At 38.1% G+C, this 26490-nt stretch overlaps 10 protein-coding genes across 10 annotated transcripts; 6 read left to right on the forward strand and 4 right to left on the reverse strand.

Annotated features, from left to right (window-relative positions):
- Nucleotides 1–506: 506 nt before the first annotated feature.
- Nucleotides 507–1536, reverse strand: OCT59_009970 (uncharacterized protein; the record flags this gene model as incomplete). The annotated part of the gene is made up of 2 exons (XM_066132707.1): nucleotides 507–989; nucleotides 1057–1536. 2 exons carry the CDS (start codon nucleotides 1534–1536, stop codon nucleotides 507–509), a joined length of 963 nt encoding a protein of 320 aa, XP_066000324.1.
- A 1244-nt stretch (nucleotides 1537–2780) lies between these two features.
- Nucleotides 2781–5011, forward strand: OCT59_009971 (uncharacterized protein; the record flags this gene model as incomplete). Its single annotated transcript, XM_066132708.1, has 15 exons — nucleotides 2781–2812; nucleotides 2880–2918; nucleotides 3092–3130; nucleotides 3197–3343; nucleotides 3409–3448; nucleotides 3619–3660; nucleotides 3863–3891; nucleotides 3981–4020; nucleotides 4101–4142; nucleotides 4220–4252; nucleotides 4333–4383; nucleotides 4466–4506; nucleotides 4595–4610; nucleotides 4839–4879; nucleotides 4963–5011. The coding sequence occupies 15 exons, from the start codon at nucleotides 2781–2783 to the stop codon at nucleotides 5009–5011; spliced, it is 681 nt and encodes a 226-aa protein (XP_066000325.1).
- A 1373-nt stretch (nucleotides 5012–6384) lies between these two features.
- OCT59_009972 (uncharacterized protein) lies at nucleotides 6385–8154 on the reverse strand (the record flags this gene model as incomplete). The annotated part of the gene is made up of 1 exon (XM_066132709.1): nucleotides 6385–8154. The coding sequence occupies one exon, from the start codon at nucleotides 8152–8154 to the stop codon at nucleotides 6385–6387; it is 1770 nt and encodes a 589-aa protein (XP_066000326.1).
- A 572-nt stretch (nucleotides 8155–8726) lies between these two features.
- Nucleotides 8727–9748, reverse strand: OCT59_009973 (uncharacterized protein; the record flags this gene model as incomplete). The annotated part of the gene is made up of 3 exons (XM_066132710.1): nucleotides 8727–8915; nucleotides 9014–9312; nucleotides 9547–9748. The coding sequence occupies 3 exons, from the start codon at nucleotides 9746–9748 to the stop codon at nucleotides 8727–8729; spliced, it is 690 nt and encodes a 229-aa protein (XP_066000327.1).
- A 123-nt stretch (nucleotides 9749–9871) lies between these two features.
- Nucleotides 9872–10648, reverse strand: OCT59_009974 (uncharacterized protein; the record flags this gene model as incomplete). The annotated part of the gene is made up of 1 exon (XM_066132711.1): nucleotides 9872–10648. One exon carries the CDS (start codon nucleotides 10646–10648, stop codon nucleotides 9872–9874), a length of 777 nt encoding a protein of 258 aa, XP_066000328.1.
- An 8111-nt stretch (nucleotides 10649–18759) lies between these two features.
- Nucleotides 18760–20504, forward strand: OCT59_009975 (uncharacterized protein; the record flags this gene model as incomplete). The annotated part of the gene is made up of 5 exons (XM_066132712.1): nucleotides 18760–18818; nucleotides 18922–19180; nucleotides 19399–19684; nucleotides 19919–20217; nucleotides 20316–20504. The coding sequence occupies 5 exons, from the start codon at nucleotides 18760–18762 to the stop codon at nucleotides 20502–20504; spliced, it is 1092 nt and encodes a 363-aa protein (XP_066000329.1).
- A 338-nt stretch (nucleotides 20505–20842) lies between these two features.
- On the forward strand, nucleotides 20843–22656 carry OCT59_009976 (uncharacterized protein; the record flags this gene model as incomplete). The annotated part of the gene is made up of 3 exons (XM_066132713.1): nucleotides 20843–20969; nucleotides 21080–22272; nucleotides 22369–22656. 3 exons carry the CDS (start codon nucleotides 20843–20845, stop codon nucleotides 22654–22656), a joined length of 1608 nt encoding a protein of 535 aa, XP_066000330.1.
- A 366-nt stretch (nucleotides 22657–23022) lies between these two features.
- OCT59_009977 (uncharacterized protein) lies at nucleotides 23023–23517 on the forward strand (the record flags this gene model as incomplete). The annotated part of the gene is made up of 1 exon (XM_066132714.1): nucleotides 23023–23517. One exon carries the CDS (start codon nucleotides 23023–23025, stop codon nucleotides 23515–23517), a length of 495 nt encoding a protein of 164 aa, XP_066000331.1.
- Nucleotides 23518–23599: 82 nt separating this feature from the next.
- OCT59_009978 (uncharacterized protein) lies at nucleotides 23600–24070 on the forward strand (the record flags this gene model as incomplete). Its single annotated transcript, XM_066132715.1, has 1 exon — nucleotides 23600–24070. One exon carries the CDS (start codon nucleotides 23600–23602, stop codon nucleotides 24068–24070), a length of 471 nt encoding a protein of 156 aa, XP_066000332.1.
- Nucleotides 24071–24178: 108 nt separating this feature from the next.
- Nucleotides 24179–24511, forward strand: OCT59_009979 (uncharacterized protein; the record flags this gene model as incomplete). The annotated part of the gene is made up of 1 exon (XM_066132716.1): nucleotides 24179–24511. The coding sequence occupies one exon, from the start codon at nucleotides 24179–24181 to the stop codon at nucleotides 24509–24511; it is 333 nt and encodes a 110-aa protein (XP_066000333.1).
- Nucleotides 24512–26490: the final 1979 nt, after the last annotated feature.

Raw genomic sequence — 26490 nt, forward strand, 5'->3', positions numbered from 1 at the left:
AGGATCACCTCCCCATCTTTGTTCACTTAATGCATACTCTATGGTTTCCTCTCTAGTCCCACGACCATCCCATTCCTAAGCATTTTCTCCATAATATAAAGCTGATCCTCGGTAAGGCAGTTTATCCATCTTTTATAGAGGTCGTTTACATCTTCAAACGTTATCCAGTCAATTTCCCTCTTTATATAATGCTTTCTGAGAGCTCAGATTTCACAGTACACATCCCCGATCGTAGTGGCATAATTTTTCCACCTCTTATATGCCTCTCGACGAACTTCCTGCCACCACACTCTATCTACCTTACTCGCTGCAATAAGGTCAGTATCCGGGATCTTTGCGACAATGCGTTCGACTATTTCTACTGGTAATCGGTCCAACATGATGTTATGTTACTTATACTATAGCTATCTTCAATTACTGTATGCCTATTACACATGGATAAAAAATATAGACTAAATTCGTATAGGATCGTAGGACCACAGGAGCCGCTTATGTAAGAAGTTCTGTTAAGGTTTTCTCAGCCTCGTTTTTAGTAATAGCTCGCTTTGGGGACCGGTTGATGAGTTCTTAGTCGCATTATAATACAATTCAAAGAGGGCCTCAAGCTTATCTAGGAGAGCTTGTTTATTCTTGTATGATTCGCGGATTTTTGCTATCTTAGCAGTATATGCCGCATTATCTGGGAAGAGTTTTCTGGCCACGAACTTCACATATGATACAGGAGAATTTGCCATTTGGATTCGCTTGATATACTTCATGTGGTCCTGGACAAGGTAACTGGTTTTGCTAAACCCAGATATTAATGCGATTACTATAGTATCTTTTAATACGTGGATAATCTTGGGGACAGTTTCGTCAGAGACAACATTAGGCTGAATGCGCGATGCCTCGTAAATAACCTCCTCACTAGTGCTGTCAGTGCTGTTAACAATGCTTGCGAATTTGGTATATGTCGATATGATTCTTTGTACTTTATAATAAATATGAATCTTCAGTTACCTGTTCATTAGAACGAGAAAAAATAAATATGAACCTTGGGGTTTACACTTGGGATACTGCAAGGCAGTAGAAGCGTTGCTTGGCCTTTTGTATCGATGGAGAGCCTAGTCTATACAACCAGGGGATAGCGACTTTCTGGATAATCCTAGCCGCTTTATTGTTCCTTTTTTCTATATATCTCCTAAAGGCTTTCTGGATCATTTCAGCATGATGAGTATAATAGTCGAAATTAAAATGCTTTGGGCAACTATATAAATGTAGTCGTACTGCTTGATCCATGAAAGCGTCGGTTCCCCATCCGCGATCAATAAAAGATTTACAGTAGGTACAGTACCACCTATTTGGTAGTCGTGATACTATTCTTCTAATGTGCACAATATAAGCATATACATCTTGACGAAACCTTGGATAAGGTGGCCGCTTATGAAAACCTATTCTACTACAAGTCTCATAATATTGCACAGCATTCTGAATGCGCCTAGCCCACGTGTAAAAACTTTCGTCATCTTGTCTACCTAATCCGTCGGTGTTTTGCATTTGGGTATCTCGTAAGATTACATGTTCTATAGGTTTATTCAATTATGCCATCACGGTATGTCAGTAAAAAATATACATACCGGTCCCTAGCAATCATGTCCAGATAACCTTGTTCACATTTTTCACATGGCAGTATCCTGCGGTTTCAAACTTGAAAGTCTTTAGAGTCGTATCTGCATTCTCTGAACAAGTGAAAAGCGCGGAGCTATCTGGCTGCTCTTCTAAAATAAATTTGTCTGTATGGATACGTCGTACTTTATCCTTGTATGGTTGAATTGCCTCCATCGGGAAATTTTTTAAGATGCAGAACTGCGGAGATCTGTAAAATTAGCAGATCTCCGCATTTTTTTTGTGAATTTATGCGGAAGTCTGTGATTTTGCGGATTTCTGCTTTTTATTTTTTACAAAGTTATGCAATAATCTGCAATTTTGCAAGTTTCCGATTTTTTATGTATGAATTTCTGCGGTAATCTGCGATTTTGCAGATTCTGCTTTTTTTTATGTGAAATTTATGCGGAAGTCTGCAATTTTGCAGATTTTTGCTTTTTTTTCATTAAAATATCAGTTCGATCTGCAATTTCATCATTGATTTAATAATATTTAAACTTTAATTAACTCTAACTTGATTTAATACCTAAATGATTTTTTCTACAATACTCTTTAAAAAAAAAACTTTACAAGACTTTAAAAAAATAATTTTTTCTACAACACTTATTACTAAAGAAAAAAACTTTGTGAAATAATTTTTCTACAACACCTTTTAGGAAATAATCTGTTAAAGATTCCAAAGAAAAAATATTTCTATTATTTTTTAAGCTTCGAAACTTATCAGAGAAATTTTTTTTTAAAAAAAAAAAATTTATTTGCAAGGTTCAGAGTCTTTAAGGCAAATTTGTCCAACATTCGGCACATAATCTGCAACATGCAGGGAAATTAGAACTAAAAAAGGAGTCGTATTCCTTTTTTTTCTTTGAAAAAAAAAAAATTTTTTTTAATGAACGTCAGTTAACGTTCAGTTTGTAAGTCAAGAACATAATAGAGTCTATTGTCAATTTAATTTGGAAGTATATCACCTCTGAAACTTTAATTATTTTTAGAAAAAAAAAAAATTTTTTATATTATATATAGGTTCCGGATGGAAGCTATCGATGATTTTAGTTGGAATTCGGAGGTATGCTTACCTCCGAAATTTAATTTATTTTTTTTAAAAAAAAATAATTTTTTTTATATTATATAGGTTCCGGATGGAACCTATCAAAGATATTGGAATTCGGAGGTATGCTTACCTCCGAATCTTAATTTATTTAAAAAAAAAATAATAATTTTTTATTTATATTATATAGGTGCCGGATGGAACCTATCAATGATTTTGAAATTTGGAGGTATATTAACTTCCGAATCTTTAATTTATTTTTTAAAAAAAAAATAATTTTTATTATATTATATGGGTTCCGGATGGAACCTATTGATGATTTTTGGAATTCGGAGGTATGCTTACCTCCGAATCTTAATTTATTTAAAAAAAAAATAATAATTTTTTATTTATATTATATAGGTTCCGGATGGAACCTATCGATGATTTTGAAATTCGGAGGTATATTAACTTCCGAATCTTTAATTTATTTTTTAAAAAAAAAATAATTTTTATTATATTATATAGGTTCCGGATAGAACCTATTGATGATTTTTGGAATTCGGAGGTATGCTTACCTCCGAATCTTAATTTATTTTCAAAAAAAAAAATAATTTTTTTATTATATTATATAGGTTCCGGATGGAACCTATTGATGATTTTTGGAATTCGGAGGTATGCTTACCTCCGAATCAATTTATTTTCAAAAAAAAAAATAATTTTTTTATTATATTATATAGGTTCCGGATGGAACCTATTGATGATTTTTGGAATTCGGAGGTATGCTTACCTCCGAATCTTAATTTATTTTAAAAAAATAATTTTTTATTTAACGAACGCCACTAACGTTCATTTTTCATATTTTTAAGTCCTGGAAGCCAAAGTACGGCTCCGGACATTTTTTTTTTTAATTAAGTTATCTAACGAACGTTGCTAACGTTCGATTATAGGTTCTGGACGCCGAAGAATGGTTCCGGACATTTATTTTGAAGGTAAAACCTTTACCTTCAAAATTTTTTTTTATATTTTTGTTTAACAAACGTCGCTAACGTTCGTTTTTTATTTTTTTTTAGGTCCTGGACGCCAAAGTACGGCTCCGGACATTTATTTCGAAGGTAAAATTTACCTCCGAATTTTTTTTTATTTTATTTATACCTACGAACGTTAATTTACGTTCGTTTTTACATTTTATAGGTCCTGGACGCCAAAGTACAACTCCGGACGTTAATTTCGAAGGTAAAACCTTTACCTTCGATTTTTTTTTATTATTATTTAACGAACGTTAATTAATGTTCGTTTTTATATTTTATAGGTCTTGGACGCCAAAACCAGCTCCGGACTTTACTTTGAAGGTAAAACCTTCGAAAAAAAAATTTTTTTTTTTGTTAACTTTATTGATGAACGTTAACTAACGTTTCGTCTTATTTTTTAGATAAAGGAAGCCAAAACTGAGTTCCGGGCTCCTATATCAAAGGTAAAACAAACCTTCGAATTTTTTTTTCTTTTTATTTAAACGAACGTTCACTAACGTTCGTTATTCTTTTTTTTTAGGTAAAGGAAGCCGAAAGAACTTCCATATCGAAGGTAAAATCTTCGATTTTTTTTTTATTATTTTATTTAATGAACGTTACTAATTCTAACATTCATTTTTTTACTTTTCGTAGGTACAACCGTACAAGAAACTGAAAGGCAGGTTCCGGTCTCCTATTTCGAAGGTAAGGCTTCGAAATTTCATTTTACTTTTTTTCTTTTATTTTAGCGAAATGTTTACTAACGTTTCGTTTTTCTTTTTTGTAGGACTACGGCACTCCGGACGCTTCGTGGGCTCCATTTCGAAGGTATATTATCCTTTATATCCTTCGAAAGTGTTTATTTTTATTAGTTTTTTTTACGAACGTTAACTAACGTTCGTTTTCATTTTTGTAGGTCCAAGACGCCAAAAGTACGTGTCTCGGATTCAATTTCGAAGGTAAATAACTTCGAAAAAAAAGGAGTCTCTTTTTTTTTTAACGAACGTTCACTAACGTTCATTTTTCTCTTTCTTTGTAGGTCCAGGACGCTGAAGGACTTTAATTTCGAAGGTAAACTTCGATTTTATTTTTATTTTTTATTTAATTTTTTTTTGTTTATTTTAACGAAGCGTTATTAACGTTTCAATTTCTTTTTTTAGGTTTCTGGCTCTCCTGAATTCTCCTGGACGGAATTTCGAAGGTATTTCTTCGAAATTCTTTTATTTTTTTTATTTTATTGTTGTTAAAGAACATTTTTAACGTTCTTTATTCTTTTTTTTTTAGATTTTCGGCTCTCTGGTTTCAGCCTGGACAGAATTTTCAACATGGTTAGTTTCGTAACAAACTTTTCGTTACGAAACTATTTTTTTTTATTTTATTTAAACGAAACGTTACTAACGTTTCGATTTCTTTTTCTTTTGTAGGTTTTCTGGTAGCCACCTGGATTGGACGGGATTTCGAAGGTGAAACTTCGAAATTATTGTATTTTCATTTTTTATTTGAACGAAACGTAGACTAACGTTTCGATATTATTCTTTCGTAGGTTGACGGCTTCCTGTAACCCTCCTGAAAAGAATTTCGAAGGTATACTTCGAAATTCTTTTACTTTTTTTATTATTTTTGATGAAACGTTACTAATGTTTCGTTTTTCTTTTTTTTGTAGGTTGACGGCTTCCTGTGAACCTTTCCGATTACAACATTCAAAAAGAATCCACTCTTCCATCTTTCTCCGTCTTCGTGGCGATATGCAAATTTTTGTTAAAAAACTATTACTTTAGAAGTTGAGTCTTCTGGAATGAATTTCGAAGGTAAACTTTGAAATTCTTTTACTTTTTTTGTTTTTTTTTATTTGAATGAAACGTTTACTAACGTTTCAATTTTCCCTTTTTACGGCTTTTCAGATGCCTCCTGGATGAAATTTCGAAGGTAAAACTTCGAAAAAATAATTTTTTTTTGTTTTATTTTAACGAACGTTCATTAACGTTTGTTTTTATTTTTGTAGATCCAGGATGCTGCCGGACTTCCATATCGAAGGTAAAACCTTCGAAAATTATTTTTTATTAATTAATTTATTGACGAACGTTAACTAACGTTCGTACATCTTTTTTTAGGTAAAGGAAGCCGAAAGACAAATTCCGGACTCCCATATCGAAGGTAAAACCTTCCAAAATTATTTTTTATTAATTTATTTGACGAACGTTAGTAACGTTCGTATTTCTTTTATTTTAGGTCCCGGGTTCCCATTTAAAGAACTTCAAAGGTAAATACTTTGAAGTTTCTTTTTTTTACTTCTTTAACGATCGTTATACTAATGATCATTTTTTCTTCTATGTTTAGGTCCCAGACTGCTGGGTTAGATATTTCGAAGCTGCTTACTTCGAAATTTTTTTTCGTTTGTAGGTATCCGTTGTTTGTTGGAATCGAACCAACTGGAACAATGTCCAAACTATTAACAACATGTAAATGTGCAGTAAAGAGATGATGAATAGCAATGACTAGTAATAGATTTCAATTGTATTTGTAAACTTGTTAATATATAATAAAAAAGTAATTTTGATTATATAAATAAATTAGTAATTAATGCAATAAATTAATTTGTATTATTGTGACGCAGATTTTTACTGAAAAAAATTGTTGAGGTATTTCGAAGGTTTTTATTTAAAAATCTGCGCAGAACTTTGTTATTTATAAAATCTGCGCAGTTTTTTATTGGATTTTTCCTCTAATGTTTTGCGCCAGGGTATAAGATCTGCGCAGATATAATTTCTGAAAATCTGCGCAGATCTGCTCCCCAAAAAATTTCCCGATGTCAGATGTGATTTTGCGACCACGTGCTAATAAGAATGGGGCGATTCTGGAATACTCACCTTTGAAGGGATTACCCGGGTTTGTAAACTGGAATTGCCACTGGTCAGATCCTACTGGTATGATAGAGTCGAGTGTATGGCCCTCTGGAAATGTAAATGGGTCTGTTTGATCTGTGGTGAGTGTCTTGTAATTACGCTTCCTCTGGCATAATGCTCCCCATAATGTGTTGAGGGTTCGCTTTGCCACGCGGCCAGCTACGCCACCCTGGTTTTTAATTTTGAAGAGGAAATGTACATACTCACCGAACATTACAGTCCCAGGGACTCTCGTTTCTCTATCATATATCAATGCATTTGGCTTCCCATCCTGTATTAACTGTATATTGAAACCAAGTTTTTTTGCTCGTTGTAAGTCGATGAATGTATAGATTCCCCTTTTATTCTGTCGGAAGAGAATATTATTCCCACTTACCTTAGCACGGAATAATCCATACAAGGCATAACTCCTGTGGTCAACAAAGTCATTAAGTGTCTGGAATTTATCCCGTCTGATTGGAAAGTTTGCATTTGATTGTTGAATACTCGGATATAAACTTGTTGCATCGTACTGTCTTCTATAGCCCTTCCACTCGTTATCTGCCCAGATTAATCCTCCCATCATTGCATCACTTAACCACTCTGCTTCTATCGGGTCAAGAGGATCATTGGCTGGAATCCCTACACTTAATCGTTCAAATAACCAGAAAGCCGTTCTTTTGTAAGACCAGTTATGGTATGATAAGTCAATTCCTAAACTGAACTTCTTTGTAGTCTGTAAGAAGACATCCTGCTCCTCGTGGATTCTCTGATATGCTTCTTCAAGAGTTTCATATATTCCCGTTTTACGGTTTTTCTCAACAGAGATAAAGGAACTCTTGGAATTCTTAGTTTTTTGAAACTGCCCAATTGTACAAGACTTAACTGTTTTGCCGTTGTATATTGTGACTACATTATTGGTCCCATCTTCATGGTATACAATAGGTAAATTACGCTTTCTATCTATTTTACTGGGGTGGAGTCTTCCGGGATTTAACGCGAGGGAGTAATGGCCTTCTGATAGGATGAGTGTTACATGTCTATCGGACTTACTCTTAGAGATTCGGGTAATGTCCCCCACAATATTAATTGCGAGACTTCCTGCGAGTTGTTCGACCTTGTCTATGCATGAAACTGTGATGGGAGCATCGCGATTGAGACCTAATGCCTTTTTGATATACTCGGGCTTTTTGATTGACTTTGGCATTTTAGAGAATGTGCTGTAAATATATTTCAGGCATTCATACAGGCAATCATTTAGCTCCCTGTTGCAACCCCCTGCAACCGGTGGGGCATCTCTCACATAAATTATGAATCGTTCAAAATAATCAGGGTCTGCGTCATCCGGTAGTTGTGCTTCGTCGTAGTGGTCCAAGAGTGAGAAGAGGCTGGCTGGTTGGTTTCCTGATGTCCATCCACCGGGTTTCCAGTTTTCATAGGGGAGCAGAATCTGAAATTTATGTGTCGGATATTGGGATTGGAGTCGCTGTCCAAGTCTTGCTATTGCTCCTCTGGAAAATCTTGCGCCTGAATACTGTAATTCTTTGATATCCGGTCTTGTAGGTAAAGCACAGACAATTTCTGAATAAACCATTTGATGTATTTATGAATTGTGTTCAGTTGTAATATAGGTTTTTTATACAAAAAATATAAGATAACTAAGAGGTGCTTATTTTATTAAAAGGAGTCAATCTTGCTACATACACGATCAAGATCCTCTTCATCCCAGTCGTCGACGATTCCATTGGCGGCTTCCCATTCACGTTCCATATTAGTCTTTGGACGTTCCTCGGGGATCTCTCACGCTTTTCCCTTATCTGCCCTCATAGTTTCGTAACCAGAGAGGGTGGGGATAATTTCAGCATTACGATTCTCCTTGTATGCTCTTATTAAATCCGTGAGTTCTTTACGGCTAGATGTTTTAGGTAGGTTTCCATTATATTCGATCCAGTCCTTGAAGTGGTCTACTACCTCCCTAAGGTAGTACTGGTACTTGTTCTCAATACACGTTGTGGGACATTCTTCTACTTCAAACGCGAGTATTTCCCAGTCATATTCGTCTGACGCATCTTGGTACTTGGCCCATAATTCCTTACCTGTATTGTAGAGATCATCGAAGGCCTGGTCCTTTGAATTTTTAACCCATGGCTTGCGGTCCCATCGGTGTTATTCTTGCCAAGCCCAGTGTGCTTGAGTGCCTTCCTTTGGTTCAGGATCCCGGTCGACTTCTGGTTCTGTGTCGGGTTCTGGGATAGGTAGCTCAGAAGCCGATTCTACTATAGGTTCTGTAGAAGATTTGGAATTTGCGAGGGATTCGGATTTTGTGGAAGATTCTGCAGGTGGCTCGGGTTGTTGCTTAAGAACTGGGTCCACAGTTGTAGAATCCAAGTCTGATAACAAGTCGTCTAAGACGTCGTAGTTATCTGGCTCGAAGCAGACGGTTTTTCAGGAACTAGGTCTGCGGTTATAGAATCCGAGTCTGATAACAAGTCGTCTAAGACGTCGTAGTTATCTGGCTCGGGGGTAGATGGTTTTTCTTCCCTTAACTTTTGTAGACGTTCTTTTAAGTGATCAGGCTTGGGTGGAAGCAGTGGAGGAGCCCTTTTGGAAACCGGTTGCTCTTCGATAACAGGTTCGGGTTTTTCTTCAGCGGGTTTCTCAGCAACTAACTCTACTTCCTCTACTGGTGCTTCCTGTACGTCTTGTACATCTTGGATTACTTTACTAAAATTCTCCACGATTTTTGCTTTATCTAGTATGTAATAGTTTATTCAGGCACCTGAACGTCTTGGGCGGGTTTTAGGAATGAATTGTTTAATCTCCATGCCAAACTTATTATCACTAAGTATTTTGTTTTCACCCTTCTCACTGCACCAATTCTGGTAAGTGCTATAGAAATTTGTACATGGGATTTCAAGTGTGTCGCAATTGTCGGGTCACATCATTTCAAGGTAATATTGTATAAAACGCTAGGGATTTGGGATACTTGCTTCGATTAACTCCCGTTTCATTTGAGTATCAGGAATAGATCGGGGATTGAAGCTAGTTAAGTCTCGGCTAAGTAGATAGGACATGAAGGAACTGGCTGTATCCGGATTTTCTAATACTTTTACAAGAAAACTGAAGTATTCTCTATTGCCCTTATATTTGGCTGAAACGTTGAGAGCTATAAATCTTTCATCTCCCATTTCTATGCGGATTGGCATAGCATGATTACTGAGGATCATGTAGCCAGCAAAGTCATCAATAACCTTTACATCTATTCCCTTTTCCTCAATAGAGATGTAAGGCTCGGTGATTAAACTCTTGAGTCAGTTGTTTGCCCCGTGCCATTCCTTGCCTGACATATCGCATTCATTGAGGATAATAAGTTTTTTGGCACGAACAGCCGCATTGAACCTTCCCATTACATCTTCAAGACGGGTAGTGGAGAGGAAGTTTTCACGGCCGAGAATACGTTCTCTGATAAAATTGGTTAAGATATTCTTACCACATCTGGGGGGACTGCGCATGATAATTGCTGTACCGGGTTTTTTGTCTGGATTTTGAATTAGAAATGCGAGCCAGTTGAGGATATATATGGTTAATTGCTTGTCCTCTGCACACCATACCTCATGAACGTGTCGGATGATTGGATTAACTAGATTTGGTTTGATGCGCTCAGCGGGTTGCACCCTGAAACCTAGGAAGAGATTGAAGAATTCAGGATTATACTTTGGTGCGTTTGGGGGATAAGGCATGAAGTTTACATCTGTATAACAGATCTTTGCGATTGAGGCTTGGAGAAGAAGATCCTTTAATTTGGTGGATGTGGTCACGTCACTGTCTTCTTCGGTATCTGACTGAATAATTACCTTGTGCTTAATAGAAATCCCTTTGAGATCTGCGGCAAACTCGAAGTATATGCTTCCATTGTAAGCCTTCTTTTTTCTAATCCACATGCCAGATTTTGTGGTGATGAAAGCCACAGAAGCCGAGATTGCTGAATTGACGCTTTCTTTCGTGTGTGTACCTACACATTTTTTAAGAAGGTCATCGTAGAAGAAACGGTTGTTGGGGTTAAAGATTGCTGGAACTTGAGCGGCCATTTTTTGTTCTATCAAATCGAGTACTAATTTATAGTTACCTAATCTTCAATTGCCGAATATATTTTTTCGAGTGAGATAGAGGGGCAGGTGTCTATAGCTTGAATCGGGTTTTAGAGCCTGAGGGGCTGACTAAGGTGTACATAGTTCGGCTGCTATAGTTCGGGACATAGAATGGTCGATAGTTCGGTGGTCGATAGTTCGGTGGTCATAGTTCAGGACAAGTGATCATAGTTCGGTGGTCATAGTTCAGGACAAGTGGTCATAGTTCGGTGGTTATACTTGGGGATCCAGGTGAGTGTATAAAGGATAATCATAGCATAAATCAGGTTTTAGAGCCCGAGGAGCTTATTAAGGTGGCCATAGTTCAGTGCTCATAGTTCGGTGGTCATAGTATTATCATAAGTTTTTCGAACTATGGCCAGTACTATGATTGGATATTCTGTCTGATTTCGGCTTTATTCGTGTTTTTATCCACTTTTTAGTAGTCTGGTCATAGTGGTCATAGTGGTCATAGTAGTTTTTATATATAAGAAAAAATGGAGAAAAAAAAAGAAGTTGGAAAGTACTGTGACCAGCCATGGCCACTGTGGCCATGGCGGTAGTATATATAGGGGTTTCTCTACCCCACGAAGGGGATGTAGGTACTGCGAGGCCGTGAGGCCGAGGTGGGGTGAGCGTAGCGAGACACACTACCAGCCCGACGACCTTTCGAGCTGGTTGATATTCTGTGCAAAACCTAGAAAAGAAATCACGGGTATTAATTCAATGTACAACACTATCACTATTATTTCAGCAAGAATATCTTTCTGCACATTTCAGGTGATCGATACACCATACAATATGTCACTTCACAGGTAAAAAACGGGCGAGGGTTTAACTTGGGATAGTGTTTATGATAGAATATCGCCACAAGGCAGAATGTGGTTGAGATTTTTTAGCTTGAAAGCGTCATATGCAGACTTTCTTGAACTGCAGATGTCATCTGTGTGGTTATGCTGTAGCCAAGCTTGAGTGAGAGGCCAGTGGATCTGGTCGACCTTGAAATTATCGAATAGTGACCATAAAGTATGATTATTTAAAAAATCACTGAAGGTACAACAATTAGTGACGTCTTAGAGAATTGGCGTATGTCGCAATTAATAGGACCTAACGAGGACTATAAATGTGACATCAGACTATTAGGTAAATACGTCGGATTGAGCTCTATTGGAGCAAGAAAGAATTTATTACCTAAATTTCGAAAAAGAAATGTGAACTTCATTTCTTTGTCTTTTTTAATAATGAATTACTTTGTTATGCGTTTTCACTTTAGGCGCGTGGGATTCTGATGGTAATATTAGAAGGTTTGTTTTTTGTAATTTTATTTTTTATTAATTTAACGAACTTTACTAACAGTTCATTTTTTTTATTTTGTAGGCGAGTCAGTTCTTTGGATTTCGAAAGGTGAATATTGTTTTTTTAGAAGAAAAACATCTTTTTTAACGAAATGATCTTAACGTTTCGTTAATTTTCTTTTTTTTCAGATGGTTAGCACTTCAGATCTTCGGAGATGGATTTCGGTAAGGATGGAGGAATGTTGTTAATGAGCTATTGTTTCTATCGAAACGTTTTTTAACATTTCATTTTTTTATTCCTTTTTGTAGGTTTGGATTTTTGTGAATGAGCGATACTACTGGAAATAAAGACGGTAAGTTTTGCAACGCTTAATTCTTACTTTTTTTTTAAATAGAAACGTCTAACATTCTTTTGTTTCTTTTTTAGGTTTCGGCTTCGAATTTTGGCATTAGATATGGTAAGTTTCGAATTTGCAACTTCGAAACTTAATTTTTTTAACGAAACGTAACTAACGTTTTGTGTTCTTTTTTTGTAGGTTTTTTCGGTATCTGGTATTTTGGAAATTAAGTTTTGAAGTTGTAACTTTGAAACATTTTCTAATTTTTTTTCTTAGAAATGTTTTTTAACGTTTCTTTTTTTGTAGATTTCGGTTTCAGAATATCGAACATGCCAAAATGGTAAGTTTCGCAACAAAACGTTGCGAAACATAATTTAATTTAATTTATTTTATTTGTTAATAGAAATGTTTTCTAACGTTTCTTTTTCTTTTCTTGTAGGGTTCTTGAGGATTTGCTAGATCGGGTACCATTGAAATGTGGAAATGGTAAGTTTCATTACGAAACTTATCATTTTTTTTATGATTTCAAAGGAGAACTAAGATTTGTTACGAATCTTTAACGAATCTTAGATTTTTTTAATATTATAGAACGGTTTACTAACCGTTCTAATTCTTTTTTTTATAGGTTTCAGATAGTTTCCGAAGAATGGAAAGAACTAAGATTCGTAAGTATTATATTACGAATCTTAGATTTTTTTTTAATTTATGGAACGGTTTACTAACTGTTCTTGTTTTTTTTATAGTTTCGGGTGGGTTTCTGAAGAACAGGAAAGAACAAAAGGTTCATAAGTATTACGGATCTTAGTTTTTTGTTTTTTTTAATCTTATGGGATGTATACTAACCGTTCTTATTATTTTTATAGGTTTCAGGTAGTTTTCGAAGAATATCTTTGTTTACAATTTTGAAATATTACTTTCACTAGTCGAAAAAGGAATATTCGGCCTTAATACAATTTGGCCTATATTCGACTAGAATTAATAAAATTCAACTTCAATTAGTAAAGATCTACAATTAGACATATATTCAACCTAGTTGAATTATGTTAATCAAACATTACGCATTACGCAATATGCGTATTAAAATAAAAGTTTAAAAAAGGATGATCCTTTTTAAACTTTTTTAATTTTCTTCTTTCCCTCCTCGCCCTTTCCCTTCCTTCGTTCCCCTTTTCCTTCGTCCCAGTTTCTCTTCTTTCCCTTTCCCTCCCTTCGTTCTCCTTTCCCTTCCTTCGCTTTTCCCTTCCTTACCCTTTCCCCTTTCCTTTCGTCACTTATCTCTTTCGAAGGTACAGTCAACTCTCTTTATAGTCACACATTTGGGACAGTTCATATTTGGTGATTATAAAGAGATGTGACTATATAAAAAATTTCTTATATTTGTATATCATAATTCCGGCCAAAAATTAACATAATTTTAGTCAGAATTATACTTAAAACTTTATTGTGTCGTAACTTCACCAATATTAATCGTAGAGAGATAATCTTACCGCCATTCAATTCGTCTTGATGAGACGGTTCTAATGGTATAAAATACGTCGAAATCCAATTACTAGATTAATTTCCAAAATTAAAAAGTATTAATGGTTTTTGTGTAATAACTCTGTCAATATTGATCCTAAAAAGACGGTCTTACTACCATTCGATTCGTCTTGATGAGACGAATCTAATGGTATAAGATACATCGAAATCCAATCACTAGATCAATTTCCGAAATTAAAAAATATTAAATGGTTTTTAATTAATAACTCCGTCAATATTGATCACAGAGAGATGAGCTTACCACCATTCGACTCGTCTCGATGAGGCGATTCCAACGAGCTATAAATCGTCTTTTTACAATCACTAGGTACCGAGAAATCTAGCAAAATGTTAAATGGCGCAGTAAACGTAAATCAAGAAATATTATAATGCCGATGTTTAACATTTTGTCGAATAACTCGTCAGCCAGTGATCGGAAAAGGATAAAACTAAGGGTTGGTCACCCTATCTCGGTGGTTAGTCACTGAGACCCTCATTAAGCCTGAGTATGGTGAGGTCGCAGGTTCGATTCCCATGACCACGGAAATAAAAAGAATTTTACTGCGGACGCTACAACCAATAGCGTGAAGGTACAGGGATTAGTGTAATTGGACTGCATCATGGTGAATTAGTGTGTACGGTTAGGCCGCACATTTCAACTAAGGGTCATGGTGTCCTTCTAACGTTCCCTATGAGGCCATTGGCATGTGCGCAGTCCTGTCCTTGAGGTCACTACTATACCTGTGGGGGACTTCCTGTCCGGGTGGTCACTCTACAATACCGCTTGGGGTCAGTAATGGCTAGATGGTCGTCCTAGATGGTAAAGCTGAGGGTGCAATGTCTTAGTGGTAGTTAGACCTTCTGTTAGGTCTTAGACCAACCAAGGTGTTTGTGCACAGAACAGGTAGCATGGCTATGGGGTTCGATTCCCTACTCCTTGGGTCCTGGTTGGTGATCCCTGGTGGTTGATACCCACCATAAGGGGTGATCCTGGACAGATGCCTGCTACTTCCTGTCTGAGTGGTCACTACAAAGTATACCACTTGGGGTAAACAACTGTACTATCGGTGCTAGGTAATCGCGGGCTGTAGTGGCCTTTGAGTGAGACTTAGTACCTTAAATGGTAGTATGGAAGGGTACTAGATGGTTGATGTTACCTGTCGAAAGTCCTCCATGAAAGTAGATGCTCTCTAAAGGTCGTTAAATAAATTGAGTATCAGTATCATGCAATGGGTATAGGATGAGTAGGCGGCGTGTACCTAGCTTCAGATCAGCCTAAAATGGCCCGATGGGGGATGTCTTCTATAGTGGTGCTGTTACCTGAGGAATTAAATACTCGGTATAATGGTTGCCCATTGAAGATGATAGGACACAGACCCGAGATTAGTCTCATAAGAGGCAATGGGTGGTCTGGCCGTAAACACTTGCAAAGGAAAACAATAAAACTTAAGGGTTGGTCACCCTATCTCGGTGGTTAGTCACTGAGACCCTCATTAAGCCTGAGTATGGTGAGGTCGCAGGTTCGATTCCTATGACCACGGAAATAAAAAGAATTTTACTGCGAACGCTACAACCAATAGCGTGAAGGTACAGGGATTAGTGTAGTTGGACTGCATCATGGTGAATTAGTGTGTACGGTTAGGCCGCACATTTCAACTAAGGGTCATGGTGTCCTTCTAACGTTTCCTATGAGGCCATTGGTATGTGTCCTTGAGGTCACTACTATACCTTGGGAGGACTTCCTGTTCAGGTGGTCACTCCACGATACCACTTGGGGTCAGTAATGGCTAGATGGTCGTCCTAGATGGTAAAGCTGAGGGTGCAATGTCTTAGTGGTAGTTTGACCTTCTGTTAGGTCTTAGACCAACCAAGGTGTTCGTGCACAGAACAGGTAGCATAGTTATGGGGTTCGATTCCCCACTTCTTGGGTCCTGGTTGGTGATCCCTGGTGATTGATACCCACCATAAGGGGTGATCCTGGACAGAAGCCTGCTACTTCCTGTCCGAGTGGTCACTACAAAGTATACCATTTGGGATAAACAACTGTACTATCGGTGCTAGGTAATCGCGGGCTGTAGTGGCCTTTGAGTGAGACTTAGTACCTAAAATGGTGGTATGGAAGGGTACTAGATGGTTGATGTTACCTGTCGAAAGTCCTCCATAAAAGTAGATGCTCTCTAAAGGTCGTTAAATAAATTGAGTATCAGTATCATGCAATGGGTATAGGATGAGTAGGCGGCGTGTACCTAGCTTCAGATCAGCCTATAATGGCCGGATGGGGGTGGGGGATCTTCTATAGTGGTGCTGTTACCTGAGGAATTAAGTACTCGGTATAATGGTTGCCCATTGAAGATGATAGGACACAGACCCGAGATTAGTCTCATAAGAGGCAATGGGTGGTTTGGCCGTAAACATTAGCAAAGGAAAAGGATAAAACTTGGCCCGATGGGGATGTCTTCTATAGTGGTGCTGTTGCCTGAGGAATTAAGTACTCGGTATAATGGTTGTCCATTGAAGATGATAGGACACAGACCCGAGATTAGTCTCATAAGAGGCAATGGGTGGTCTGGCCGTAAACACTTACAAAGGAAAAGGATAAAACTTGATCCTGGACAGATGCCTGCTACTTCCTGTCTGAGTGGTCACTACAAAGTATACCACTTGGGGTAAACAACTGTACTATCGGTGCTAGGTAATCGCGGGCTGTAGTGGCCTTTGAGTGAGACTTAGTACCTAAAATGGTGGTATGGAAGGGTACTAGATGGTTGATGTTACCTGTCGAAAGTCCTCCATGAAAGTAGATGCTCTCTAAAGGTCGTAAAATAAATTGAGTATCAGTATCATGCAATGGATATAGGATGAGTAGGCGGCGTGTACCTAGCTTCAGATCAGCTTAAAATGGCCTGATGGAGGATGTCTTCTAAAGTGGTGCTGTTACCTGAGGAATTAAGTACTCGGTATAATGGTTGCCCAGTGAAGATGATAGAACACAGACCCGAGATTAGTCTCATAAGAGGCAATAGGTGGTCTGGCCGTAAACACTAACAAAGGAAAAGGATAAAACTACCACCATTCGATTCGTCTCAGTGAGACGATTCTAACAAGCTATGATACATCTTTGTACGATTATTAGATGCCAAGTTATTTAATATATTCTTTATATAACTGTGATTATAAACGGTTCTTTTTAATATAAGATTTTTGAGGATAGGTGTGATAGTGACTATAGATAGATTGTGACTATATAGGATAGATTTTAATAATAAAGTGTTTTGAACATTTAACTGGTGTAACTATATAGTAGAATGTGACTATAATGGGAGTGACTATAGAGGGAGTTGACTGTATACATATACCTTCGAATTTTTACTTTTTTTAACGAAACGTTTCATTAACGTTTTCGTTTTTTTCTTTTTTAGATTCAAGACGCCCATATAAAAGGCTCGGGTGGCTTCTGAAGTATAGAAAAACCAAGTTTCGTAAGTACGAAACTTGGTTTATTTATTTATTTTTTTTTAATTTAGTATGAACGGTTACTAACCGTTCTTTTATTACTTTTTTTTTAGATTTGACCGTTTGGGTGGGCTTCCGAAGTATGGAAAAACCAAGTTTCGTAAAACTTGGTTTATTATTTTTTTTTAATTTAATATAAACGGTTACTAACCGTTCTTTTTTTACTTTTTTTTAGGTTCAGCCGTTCGGGTGGACTTCCGTGTTCCAAAGAACGGGAAAATTCCAAAGATTCATAAGAATCTTGGATTTTTTTTTTTATTTTTTTAAAAAAATATTATGAACGGTTACTAATAACCATTCTTTTCTATTTTTAGGATCGGATGGGCTTCTGAAGAATGGAAAACCAAGAAACCAAGATTCGTAAGTAAGTACGAATCTTGGTTTAATTTTTTTGTTTTTTTAATATATGAACGGTAACTAATAACCGTTCTTTTTTTTTATAGGTTCGGGTGGGCTTCCGAAGAACGAAAACCCAAAGATTAGTAAGTACGAATCTTCAATCTTTTTTTATTTTTGATTATTACGAATGGTTTACTAACCATTTTTTGTCGTCGAGCTGGTAGTGTGTCTCGCTATGCTCACCCCACCTCGGCCTCACGGCCTCGCAGTACCTACATCCCCCTTCATGGGGTAGAGAAACCCCTATATATACTACCGCCATGGCCACAGTGGCCATGGCTGGTCACAGTACTTTCCAACTTCTTTTTTTTCTCCATTTTTTCTTATATATAAAAACTACTATGACCACTATGACCACTATAACCAGACTACTAAAAAGTGGATAAAAACACGAATAAAGCCGAAATCAGACAGAATATCCGGTCATAGTACTGGCCATAGTTCGAAAAACTTATGATAATACTATGACCACCGAACTATGACCACTGAACTATGGCTACCTTAGTAAGCTCCTCGGGCTCTAAAACCTGATTTATGCTACGATTATCCTTTATACATCACTGGATCCCCAAGCATAACCACCGAATCGACCACTTGGCCCCGAACTATGACCACCGAACTACGACCACTTGTCCCGAACTATGACCACCGAACTATGACCATTCTATGTCCCGAACTATGGCAGCTGAACTATGGACACCTTAGTCAGCCCCTCAGGCTCTAAAACCCGATTCAAGCTATGGACACCTGCCCCTCTATCTCACTCGAAAAAATATATTCGGCAATTGAAGATTAGGTAACTATAAATTAGTACTCGATTTGATAGAACAAAAAATGGCCGCTCAAGTTCCAGCAATCTTTAACCCCAACAACCGTTTCTTCTACGATGAATTTCTTAAAAAATGTGTAGGTACACACACGAAAGAAAGCATCAATTCAGCAATCTCGGCTTCTGTGGCTTTTATCACCACAAAATCTGGCATGTGGATTAGAAAAAAGAAGGCTTACAATGGAAGCATATACTTCGAGTTTGCCGCAGATCTCAAAGGGATTTCTATTAAGCACAAGGTAATTATTCGGTCAGATACCGAAGAAGACAGTGACGTGACCACATCCACCAAATTAAAGGATCTTCTTCTCCAAGCCTCAATCGCAAAGATCTGTTATACAGATGTAAACTTCATGCCTTATCCCCAAACGCACCAAAGTATAATCCTGAATTCTTCAATCTCTTCCTAGGTTTCAGGGCCCAACCCGCTGAGCGCATCAAACCAAATCTAGTTAATCCAATCATCCGACACGTTCATGAGGTATGGTGTGCAGAGAACAAGCAATTAACCATATACATCCTCAACTGGCTCGCATTTCTAATTCAAAATCCAGACAAAAAACCCGGTACAGCAATTATCATGCGCAGTCCCCCAGATGTGGTAAGAATATCTTAACCAATTTTATCAGAGAACGTATTCTCGGCCGTGAAAACTTCCTCTCCACTACCCGTCTTGAAGATGTAATGGGAAGGTTCAATGCGGCTGTTCGTGCCAAAAAACTTATTATCCTCAATGAATGCGATATGTCAGGCAAGGAATGGCACGGGGCAAACAACTGACTCAAGAGTTTAATCACCGAGCCTTACATCTCTATTGAGGAAAAGGAAATAGATGTAAAGGTTATTGATGACTTTGCTGGCTACATGATCCTCAGTAATCATGCTATGCCAATCCGCATAGAAATGGGAGATGAAAGATTTATAGCTCTCAACGTTTCAGCCAAATATAAAGGCAATAGAGAATACTTCGGTTTTCTTGTAAAAGTATTAGAAAATCCGGATACAGCCAGTTCCTTCATGTCCTATCTACTTAGCCGAGACTTAACTAGCTTCAATCCCCGATCTATTCCTGATACTCAAATAAAACGGGAGTTAATCGAAGCAAGTATCCCAAATCCCCAGCGTTTTATACAATATTACCTTGAAATGATGTAGCCCGACAATTGCGACACACTTGAAATCCCGTGTACAAATTTCTATAGCACTTACCAGAATTGGTGCAGTGAGAAGGGTGAAAACAAAATACTTAGTGATAATAAGTTTGGCATGGAGATTAAACAATTCATTCCTAAAACCCGCCCAAGACGTTCAGGTGCCTGAATAAACTATTACATACTAGATAAAGCAAAAATCGTGGAGAATTTTAGTAAAGTAATCCAAGATGTACAAGACGTACAGGAAGCACCAGTAGAGGAAGTAGAGTTAGTTGCTGAGAAACCCGCTGAAGAAAAACCTGAACCTGTTATCGAAGAGCAACCGGTTTCCAAAAGGGCTCCTCCACCGCTTCCACCCAAGCCTGATCACTTAAAAGAACGTCTACAAAAGTTAAGGGAAGAAAAACCATCTACCCCCGAGCCAGATAACTACGACGTCTTAGACGACTTGTTATCAGACTCGGATTCTATAACCGCAGACCTAGTTCCTGAAAAACCGTCTGCTTCGAGCCAGATAACTACGACGTCTTAGACGACTTGTTATCAGACTTGGATTCTACAACCGTGGACCCAGTTCTTAAGCAACAACCCGAGCCACCTGCAGAATCTTCCACAAAATCAGAATCCCTCGCAGATTCCAAATCTTCTACAGAACCTATAGTAGAAACGGCTTCTGAGCTACCTATCCCAGAACCCGACACAGAATTAGAAGTCGACCGGGATCCTGAACCAAAGGAAGGCACTCAAGCACACTGGACTTGGCAAGAATAACACCGATAGGACCGCAAGCCATGGGTTAAAAATTCAAAGGACCAGGCCTTCGATGATCTCTACAATACAGGTAAGGAATTATGGGCCAAGTGCCAAGACGCGTCAGACGAATATGACTGGGAAATACTCGCGTTTGAAGTAGAAGAATGTCCCACAACGCGTATTGAGAACAAGTACCAGTACTACCTTAGGGAGGTAGTAGACCACTTTAAAGACTGGATCGAATATAATGGAAACCTACCTAAAACATCTAGCCGTAAAGAACTCACGGATTTAATAAGAGCATACAAGGAGAATCGTAATGCTGAAATTATCCCCAATCCTCTGGTTACGAAACTATGAAGGCAGATAAGGGAAAAGCGCGAGAGATCCCCGAGGAATATTCAAAAACTAATATGGAACGTGAATGGGAAGCCGCCAATGGAATCGTCGATGACTGGGATGAAGAGGATCTTGATCGTGTATGTAGCAAGATTGACTCCTTTTAATAAAATAAGCACCTCTTAGTTATCTTATATTTTTTGTATAAAAAACCTATATTACAACTGAACACAATTCATAAATACATCAAATAGTTTATTCAGAGATTGTCTGTGCTTTACCTACAAGACCGGATATCAAAGAATTACAGTATTCAGGCGCAAGATTTTCCAGAGGAGCAATAGCAAGACTTGGACAGCGACTCCAATCCCAGTATCCGACACATAAATTTCAGATTCTGCTCCCCTATGAAAACTGGAAACCCAGTGGATGGACATCAGGAAACCAACCAGCCAGCCTCTTCTCACTCTTGGACCACTACGACGAAGCACAACTACCGGATGACGCAGACCCTGATTATTTTGAACGATTCATAATTTATGTGAGAGATGCCCCACCGGTTGCAGGGGGTTGCAACGGGGAGCTAAATGATTGCCTGTATGAATGCCTGAAATATATTTACAGCACATTCTCTAAAATGCCAAAGTCAATCGAAAAGCCCGAGTATATCAAAAAGGCATTAGGTCTCAATCGCGATGCTCCCATCCCAGTTTCATGCATGGACAAGGTCGAACAACTCGCAGGAAGTCTCGCAATTAATATTGTGGGGGACATTACCCGAATCTCTAAGAGTAAGTCCGATAGACATGTAACACTCATCCTATCAGAAGGCCATTACTCCCTCGCGTTAAATCCCGGAAGACTCCACCCCAGTAAAATAGATAGAAAGCGTAATTTACCTATTGTATACCATGAAGATGGGACCAATAATGTAGTCACAATATACAACGGCAAAACAGTTAAGTCTTGTACAATTGGGCAGTTTCAAAAAACTAAGAATTTCAAGAGTTCCTTTATCTCTGTTGAGAAAAACCGTAAAACGGGAATATATGAAACTCTTGAAGAAGCATATCAGAGAATCCACGAGGAGCGGGATGTCTTCTTACAGACTACAAAGAAGTTCGGTTTAGGAATTGACTTATCATACCATAACTGGTCTTACAAAAGAACGGCTTTCTGGTTATTCGAACGATTAAGTGTAGGGATTCCAGCCAATGATCCTCTTGACCCGATAGAAGCAGAGTGGTTAAGTGATGCAATGATGGGAGGATTAATCTGGGCAGATAACGAGTGGAAGGGCTATGGAAGACAGTACGACGCAACAAGTTTATATCCGAGTATTCAACAATCAAATGCAAACTTTCCAATCAGACGGGATAAATTCCAGACACTTAATGACTTTGTTGACCACAGGGGTTATGCCTTGTATGGATTATTCCGTGCTAAGGTAAGTGGGAATAATATTCTCTTCCGACAGAATAAAAGGGGAATCTATACATTCATCGACTTACAATGAGCAAAAAAACTTGGTCTCAATATACAGTTAATACAGGATGGGAAGCCAAATGCATTGATATATGATAGAGAAACGAGAGTCCCTGAGACTGTAATGTTCGGTGAGTATGTACAGTTCCTCTTCAAAATTAAAAACCAGGGTGGCGTAGCTGGCCGCGTGGCAAAGCGAGTCCTCAACACATTATGGGGAGCATTATGCCAGAGGAAGCGTAATTACAAGACACTCACCACAGATCAAACAGACCCATTTACATTTCCAGAGGGCCATACACTCGACTCTATCATACCAGTAGGATCTGACCAGTGGCAATTCTAGTTTACAAACCTGGGTAATCCCTTCAAAGGTGAGTATCCCAGAATCGCCCCATTCTTATTAGCACGTGGTCGCAAAATCACATCTGAGGCAATTCAACCATACAAGGATAAAGTACGACGTATCCATACAGACGGATTTATTTTAGAAGAGCAGCCAGATAGCTTCACGCTTTTCACTTGTTCAGAGAATGCAGATACGACTCTAAAGACTTTCAAGTTTGAAACCGCGGGATACTGCCATGTGAAAAATGTGAACAAGGTTATCTGAACATGATTGCTAGGGACCGGTATGTATATTTTTTACTGACATACCGTGATGGCATAATTGAATAAACCTATAGAACATGTAATCTTACGAGATACCCAAATGCAAAACACTGACGGATTAGGTAGACAAGACGACGAAAGTTTCCACACGTGGGCTAGGCGCATTCAGAATGCTGTGCAATATTATGAGACTTGTAGTAGAATAGGTTTTCATAAGCGGCCACCTTATCCAAGGTCTCGTCAAGATGTATATGCTTATATTGTGCACATTAGGAGAATAGTATCACGACTACCAAATAGGTGGTACTGTACCTACTGTAAATCTTTTATTGATCGCGGATGGGAAACCGACGCTTCCATGGATCAAGCAGTACGACTACATTTATATAGTTGCCCAAAGCATTTTAATTTTGACTATTATACTTATCATGCTGAAATGATCCAGAAAGCCTTTAGGAGATATATAGAAAAAAGGAACAATAAAGTGGCTAGGATTATCCAGAAAGTCGCTATCCCCTGGTTGTATAGACCAGGCTCTCCATTGATACAAAAGGCCAAGCAACGCTTCTACTGCCTTGCAGTATCCCAAGTGTAAACCCCGAGGTTCATATTTATTTTTTCTCGTTCTAATGAACAGGTAACTGAAGATTCATATTTATTATAAAGTACAAAGAATCATGTTGACATATACCGAATTCGCAAGCATTGTTAACAGCACTGACAGCACTAGTGAAGAGGTTATTTACGAGGCATCGCGCATTCAGCCTAATGTTGTCTCTGACGAAACTGTCCCCAAGATTATCCGCGCATTAAAAGATACTATAGTAATCGCATTAATATCTGGGTTTAGCAAAACCAGTTACCTTGTTCAGGACCACATGAAGTATATCAAGCGAATCCAAACGGCAAATTCTCCTGTATCATATGTGAAGTTCGTGGCCAGAAAACTCTTCCCAGATAATGCGGCATATACTGCTAAGATAGCAAAAATCTGCGAATCATACAAGAATAAACAAGCTCTCCTAGATAAGCTTGAGGCCCTCTTCGAATTGTATTATAATGCGACTAAGGACTCATCAACCGGTCCCCCAAAGCGAGCTATTACTAAAAACGAGGCTGAGAAAACCTTAACAGAACTTCTTGCATAAGCGGCTTCTGCGTCCTACGATCCTATACGAATTTAGTCTATATTTTTTATCCATGTGTAATAGGCATACAGTAATTGAAGATAGCTATAGTATAAGTAACATAACATCATGTTGGACCGATTACCAGTAGAAATAGTCGAACGCATTGTCGCAAAGATCCCGGATACTGACCTTATTGCAGCGAGTAAGGTAGATAGAGTGTGGTGGCAGGAAGTTCATCGAGAGGCATTTAAGAGGTGGAAAAATTATGCCACTACGATCGGGGATGTGTACTGTGAAATCCGAGCTCTCGGAAAGCATTATATAAAGAGGGAAATTGACTGGATAACGTTTGAAGATGTAAACGACCTCTATAAAAAATGGATAAACCGCCTTACCGAGGATCAGCTTTATATTATGGAGAAAATGCTTAGGAATGGGATGGTCGTGGACCCCACTTGAGAGAGGAAACCATAGAGTATGCATTAAGTGAACAAAGTTGGGGAGGCGATCCTTGGGGACTGGAAGTGGTATGAATGGACTCAACAGGAGTAAGCATTTTGTACTTGACTTTCGTAGGAATTACCCTGCAGAGTCATATTTTTTAGATCCGGCCGGCATTACCGCGTAATCCCGAATTACCGAAAAAGGAAATTTGTGTTACACAAGATTCCAAACGCATTTTTACCAAAATCGATTTTTTGTGAAATGTGTATCGCCCAAAAAGGAAATGATCTACGTACCCGCATGAAGTCACATGACATCGAAATTATTAGATCGAGACATCGTGTCCCGATCTCAAAGTTTAGCACTTTTTTTATACACGGTACTGTGAAAAATTCCACGGTTTTTCCATGAATGCTTTTTAGGCCAATAATCCAATAACTTATTCATCAGGTATCTTCATGTTTTGCAACAAGGACTGATGACCACGTAACCTTATCATCAGGTATTCTTGCATTTTTTGATAAGGACTGATGACGATGTCACTTGGTTATTGTAAATTGAAGATAACAATTAGGTATGTAGACACGTACAGAAAAAAGACATGTCATAGCCTTATATAATTAATCCTATAACCGGACGTCCAATCCGTGTTGGTGGAGATACCTTTAATCGAATAGTTATGGAATCCCATGATTATATCAATGGAAGGCTTATCGAGCACAAACCGCACCGCCTTCAGCTTTCAGGAACAACCTGTATATTTAAATACAGATACAGGACGCTATATTCAACACGGTACTAGAACGTATCATAGACTGGTTGAGAGTGACTACGAGGTAGTCGAGGACTACTACCTTGTTCATTATGAAGAGGAAAAGCTTATAGAGAAAATCATCAATGAAACACGCTATAATGAGGAAAATCTTGATGACCAGCGGTTAATTTTCAATGATATACAACAAATCAGGGCCGCTATTCAGGCTGACCAAGATGAATATAATGATTTTATCTTAAACCAAGATACGACTAACGGGACACCTTCCTCCGGTCCTTCCGGTTGTCCACAAACTTTGGAGGACCATGCCCTGAGACTTGCAGAGCTTAATATTGAGTTGTGTAGGGAATGTCTCATGCCTGTAAGCCCAAATGACTTAACGGACAAGTTGTGCAAGGACTGCGCTTCCTAATGGTCGGTCTTCCGGTCCTCCGGTCTTCTGGTCTTTCCAACGGTTGATCCCTTAATGCCAGTTATTTTTTTTTTTACAAATGACAGGTATTTAAAGATAACAATATATAAAAAAGATTGTGAAGAATACTAAGTGAGCGAATAATCAAAGAAAGATAGCCATGTCAACATCAATCGTAATAAACCAGTGTCAGAACTGTGGAGTATTCTCTGCGAAAGCGGCATATAGAGGATTATCCAGCATGTTGTATAGACAGATTATAAAGAAGATTGGTGATGAGAGTGAACCTTTACAAGCCTTGGGACTTGCCAGGAATAAGTTGGTCCAGATTATCCGTCGGGTAAGTAATGCGGATTTTACGCAATTATTCACACAAAGACTGGATATGAAAATTATGGATGGAGATTCATACGAGGATACTAGGAAGTGGCTTCTTGAACAACTTATAGCCATTGGATGTGACAGTGGGAAAATTGCCTTATATCAGTTCTTACGGAATACATACCTGGATGGTATTGACGAACCCTTTACTACATTCTATGAGAACTATGTAAGTCATGTAAGAAATCCGATGACTAAGAACTTTGCTTCTCAAGCCTTAGGAGCTATTGGGTTAAAAGCTAGGATGCTACGGATTGACTTCGAAGGACGTAAAAAAAGTGCCATGATTCTTAGGGCTTCTGCGAAAGAACTTCGCGAGATGGGTTGCTAAAGCAACCAGATTCTTACAAAATACTATTGATCCCTACTCGTAATGCTCGACGGTCCATATGACCCTTAGAAAAGATCTGTAAAAGAACCCCGATG

Source organism: Rhizophagus irregularis, chromosome 18 (genome assembly GCF_026210795.1).
Source record: "Rhizophagus irregularis chromosome 18, complete sequence".
In the NCBI taxonomy this organism is placed as follows: domain Eukaryota; kingdom Fungi; phylum Glomeromycota; class Glomeromycetes; order Glomerales; family Glomeraceae; genus Rhizophagus; species Rhizophagus irregularis.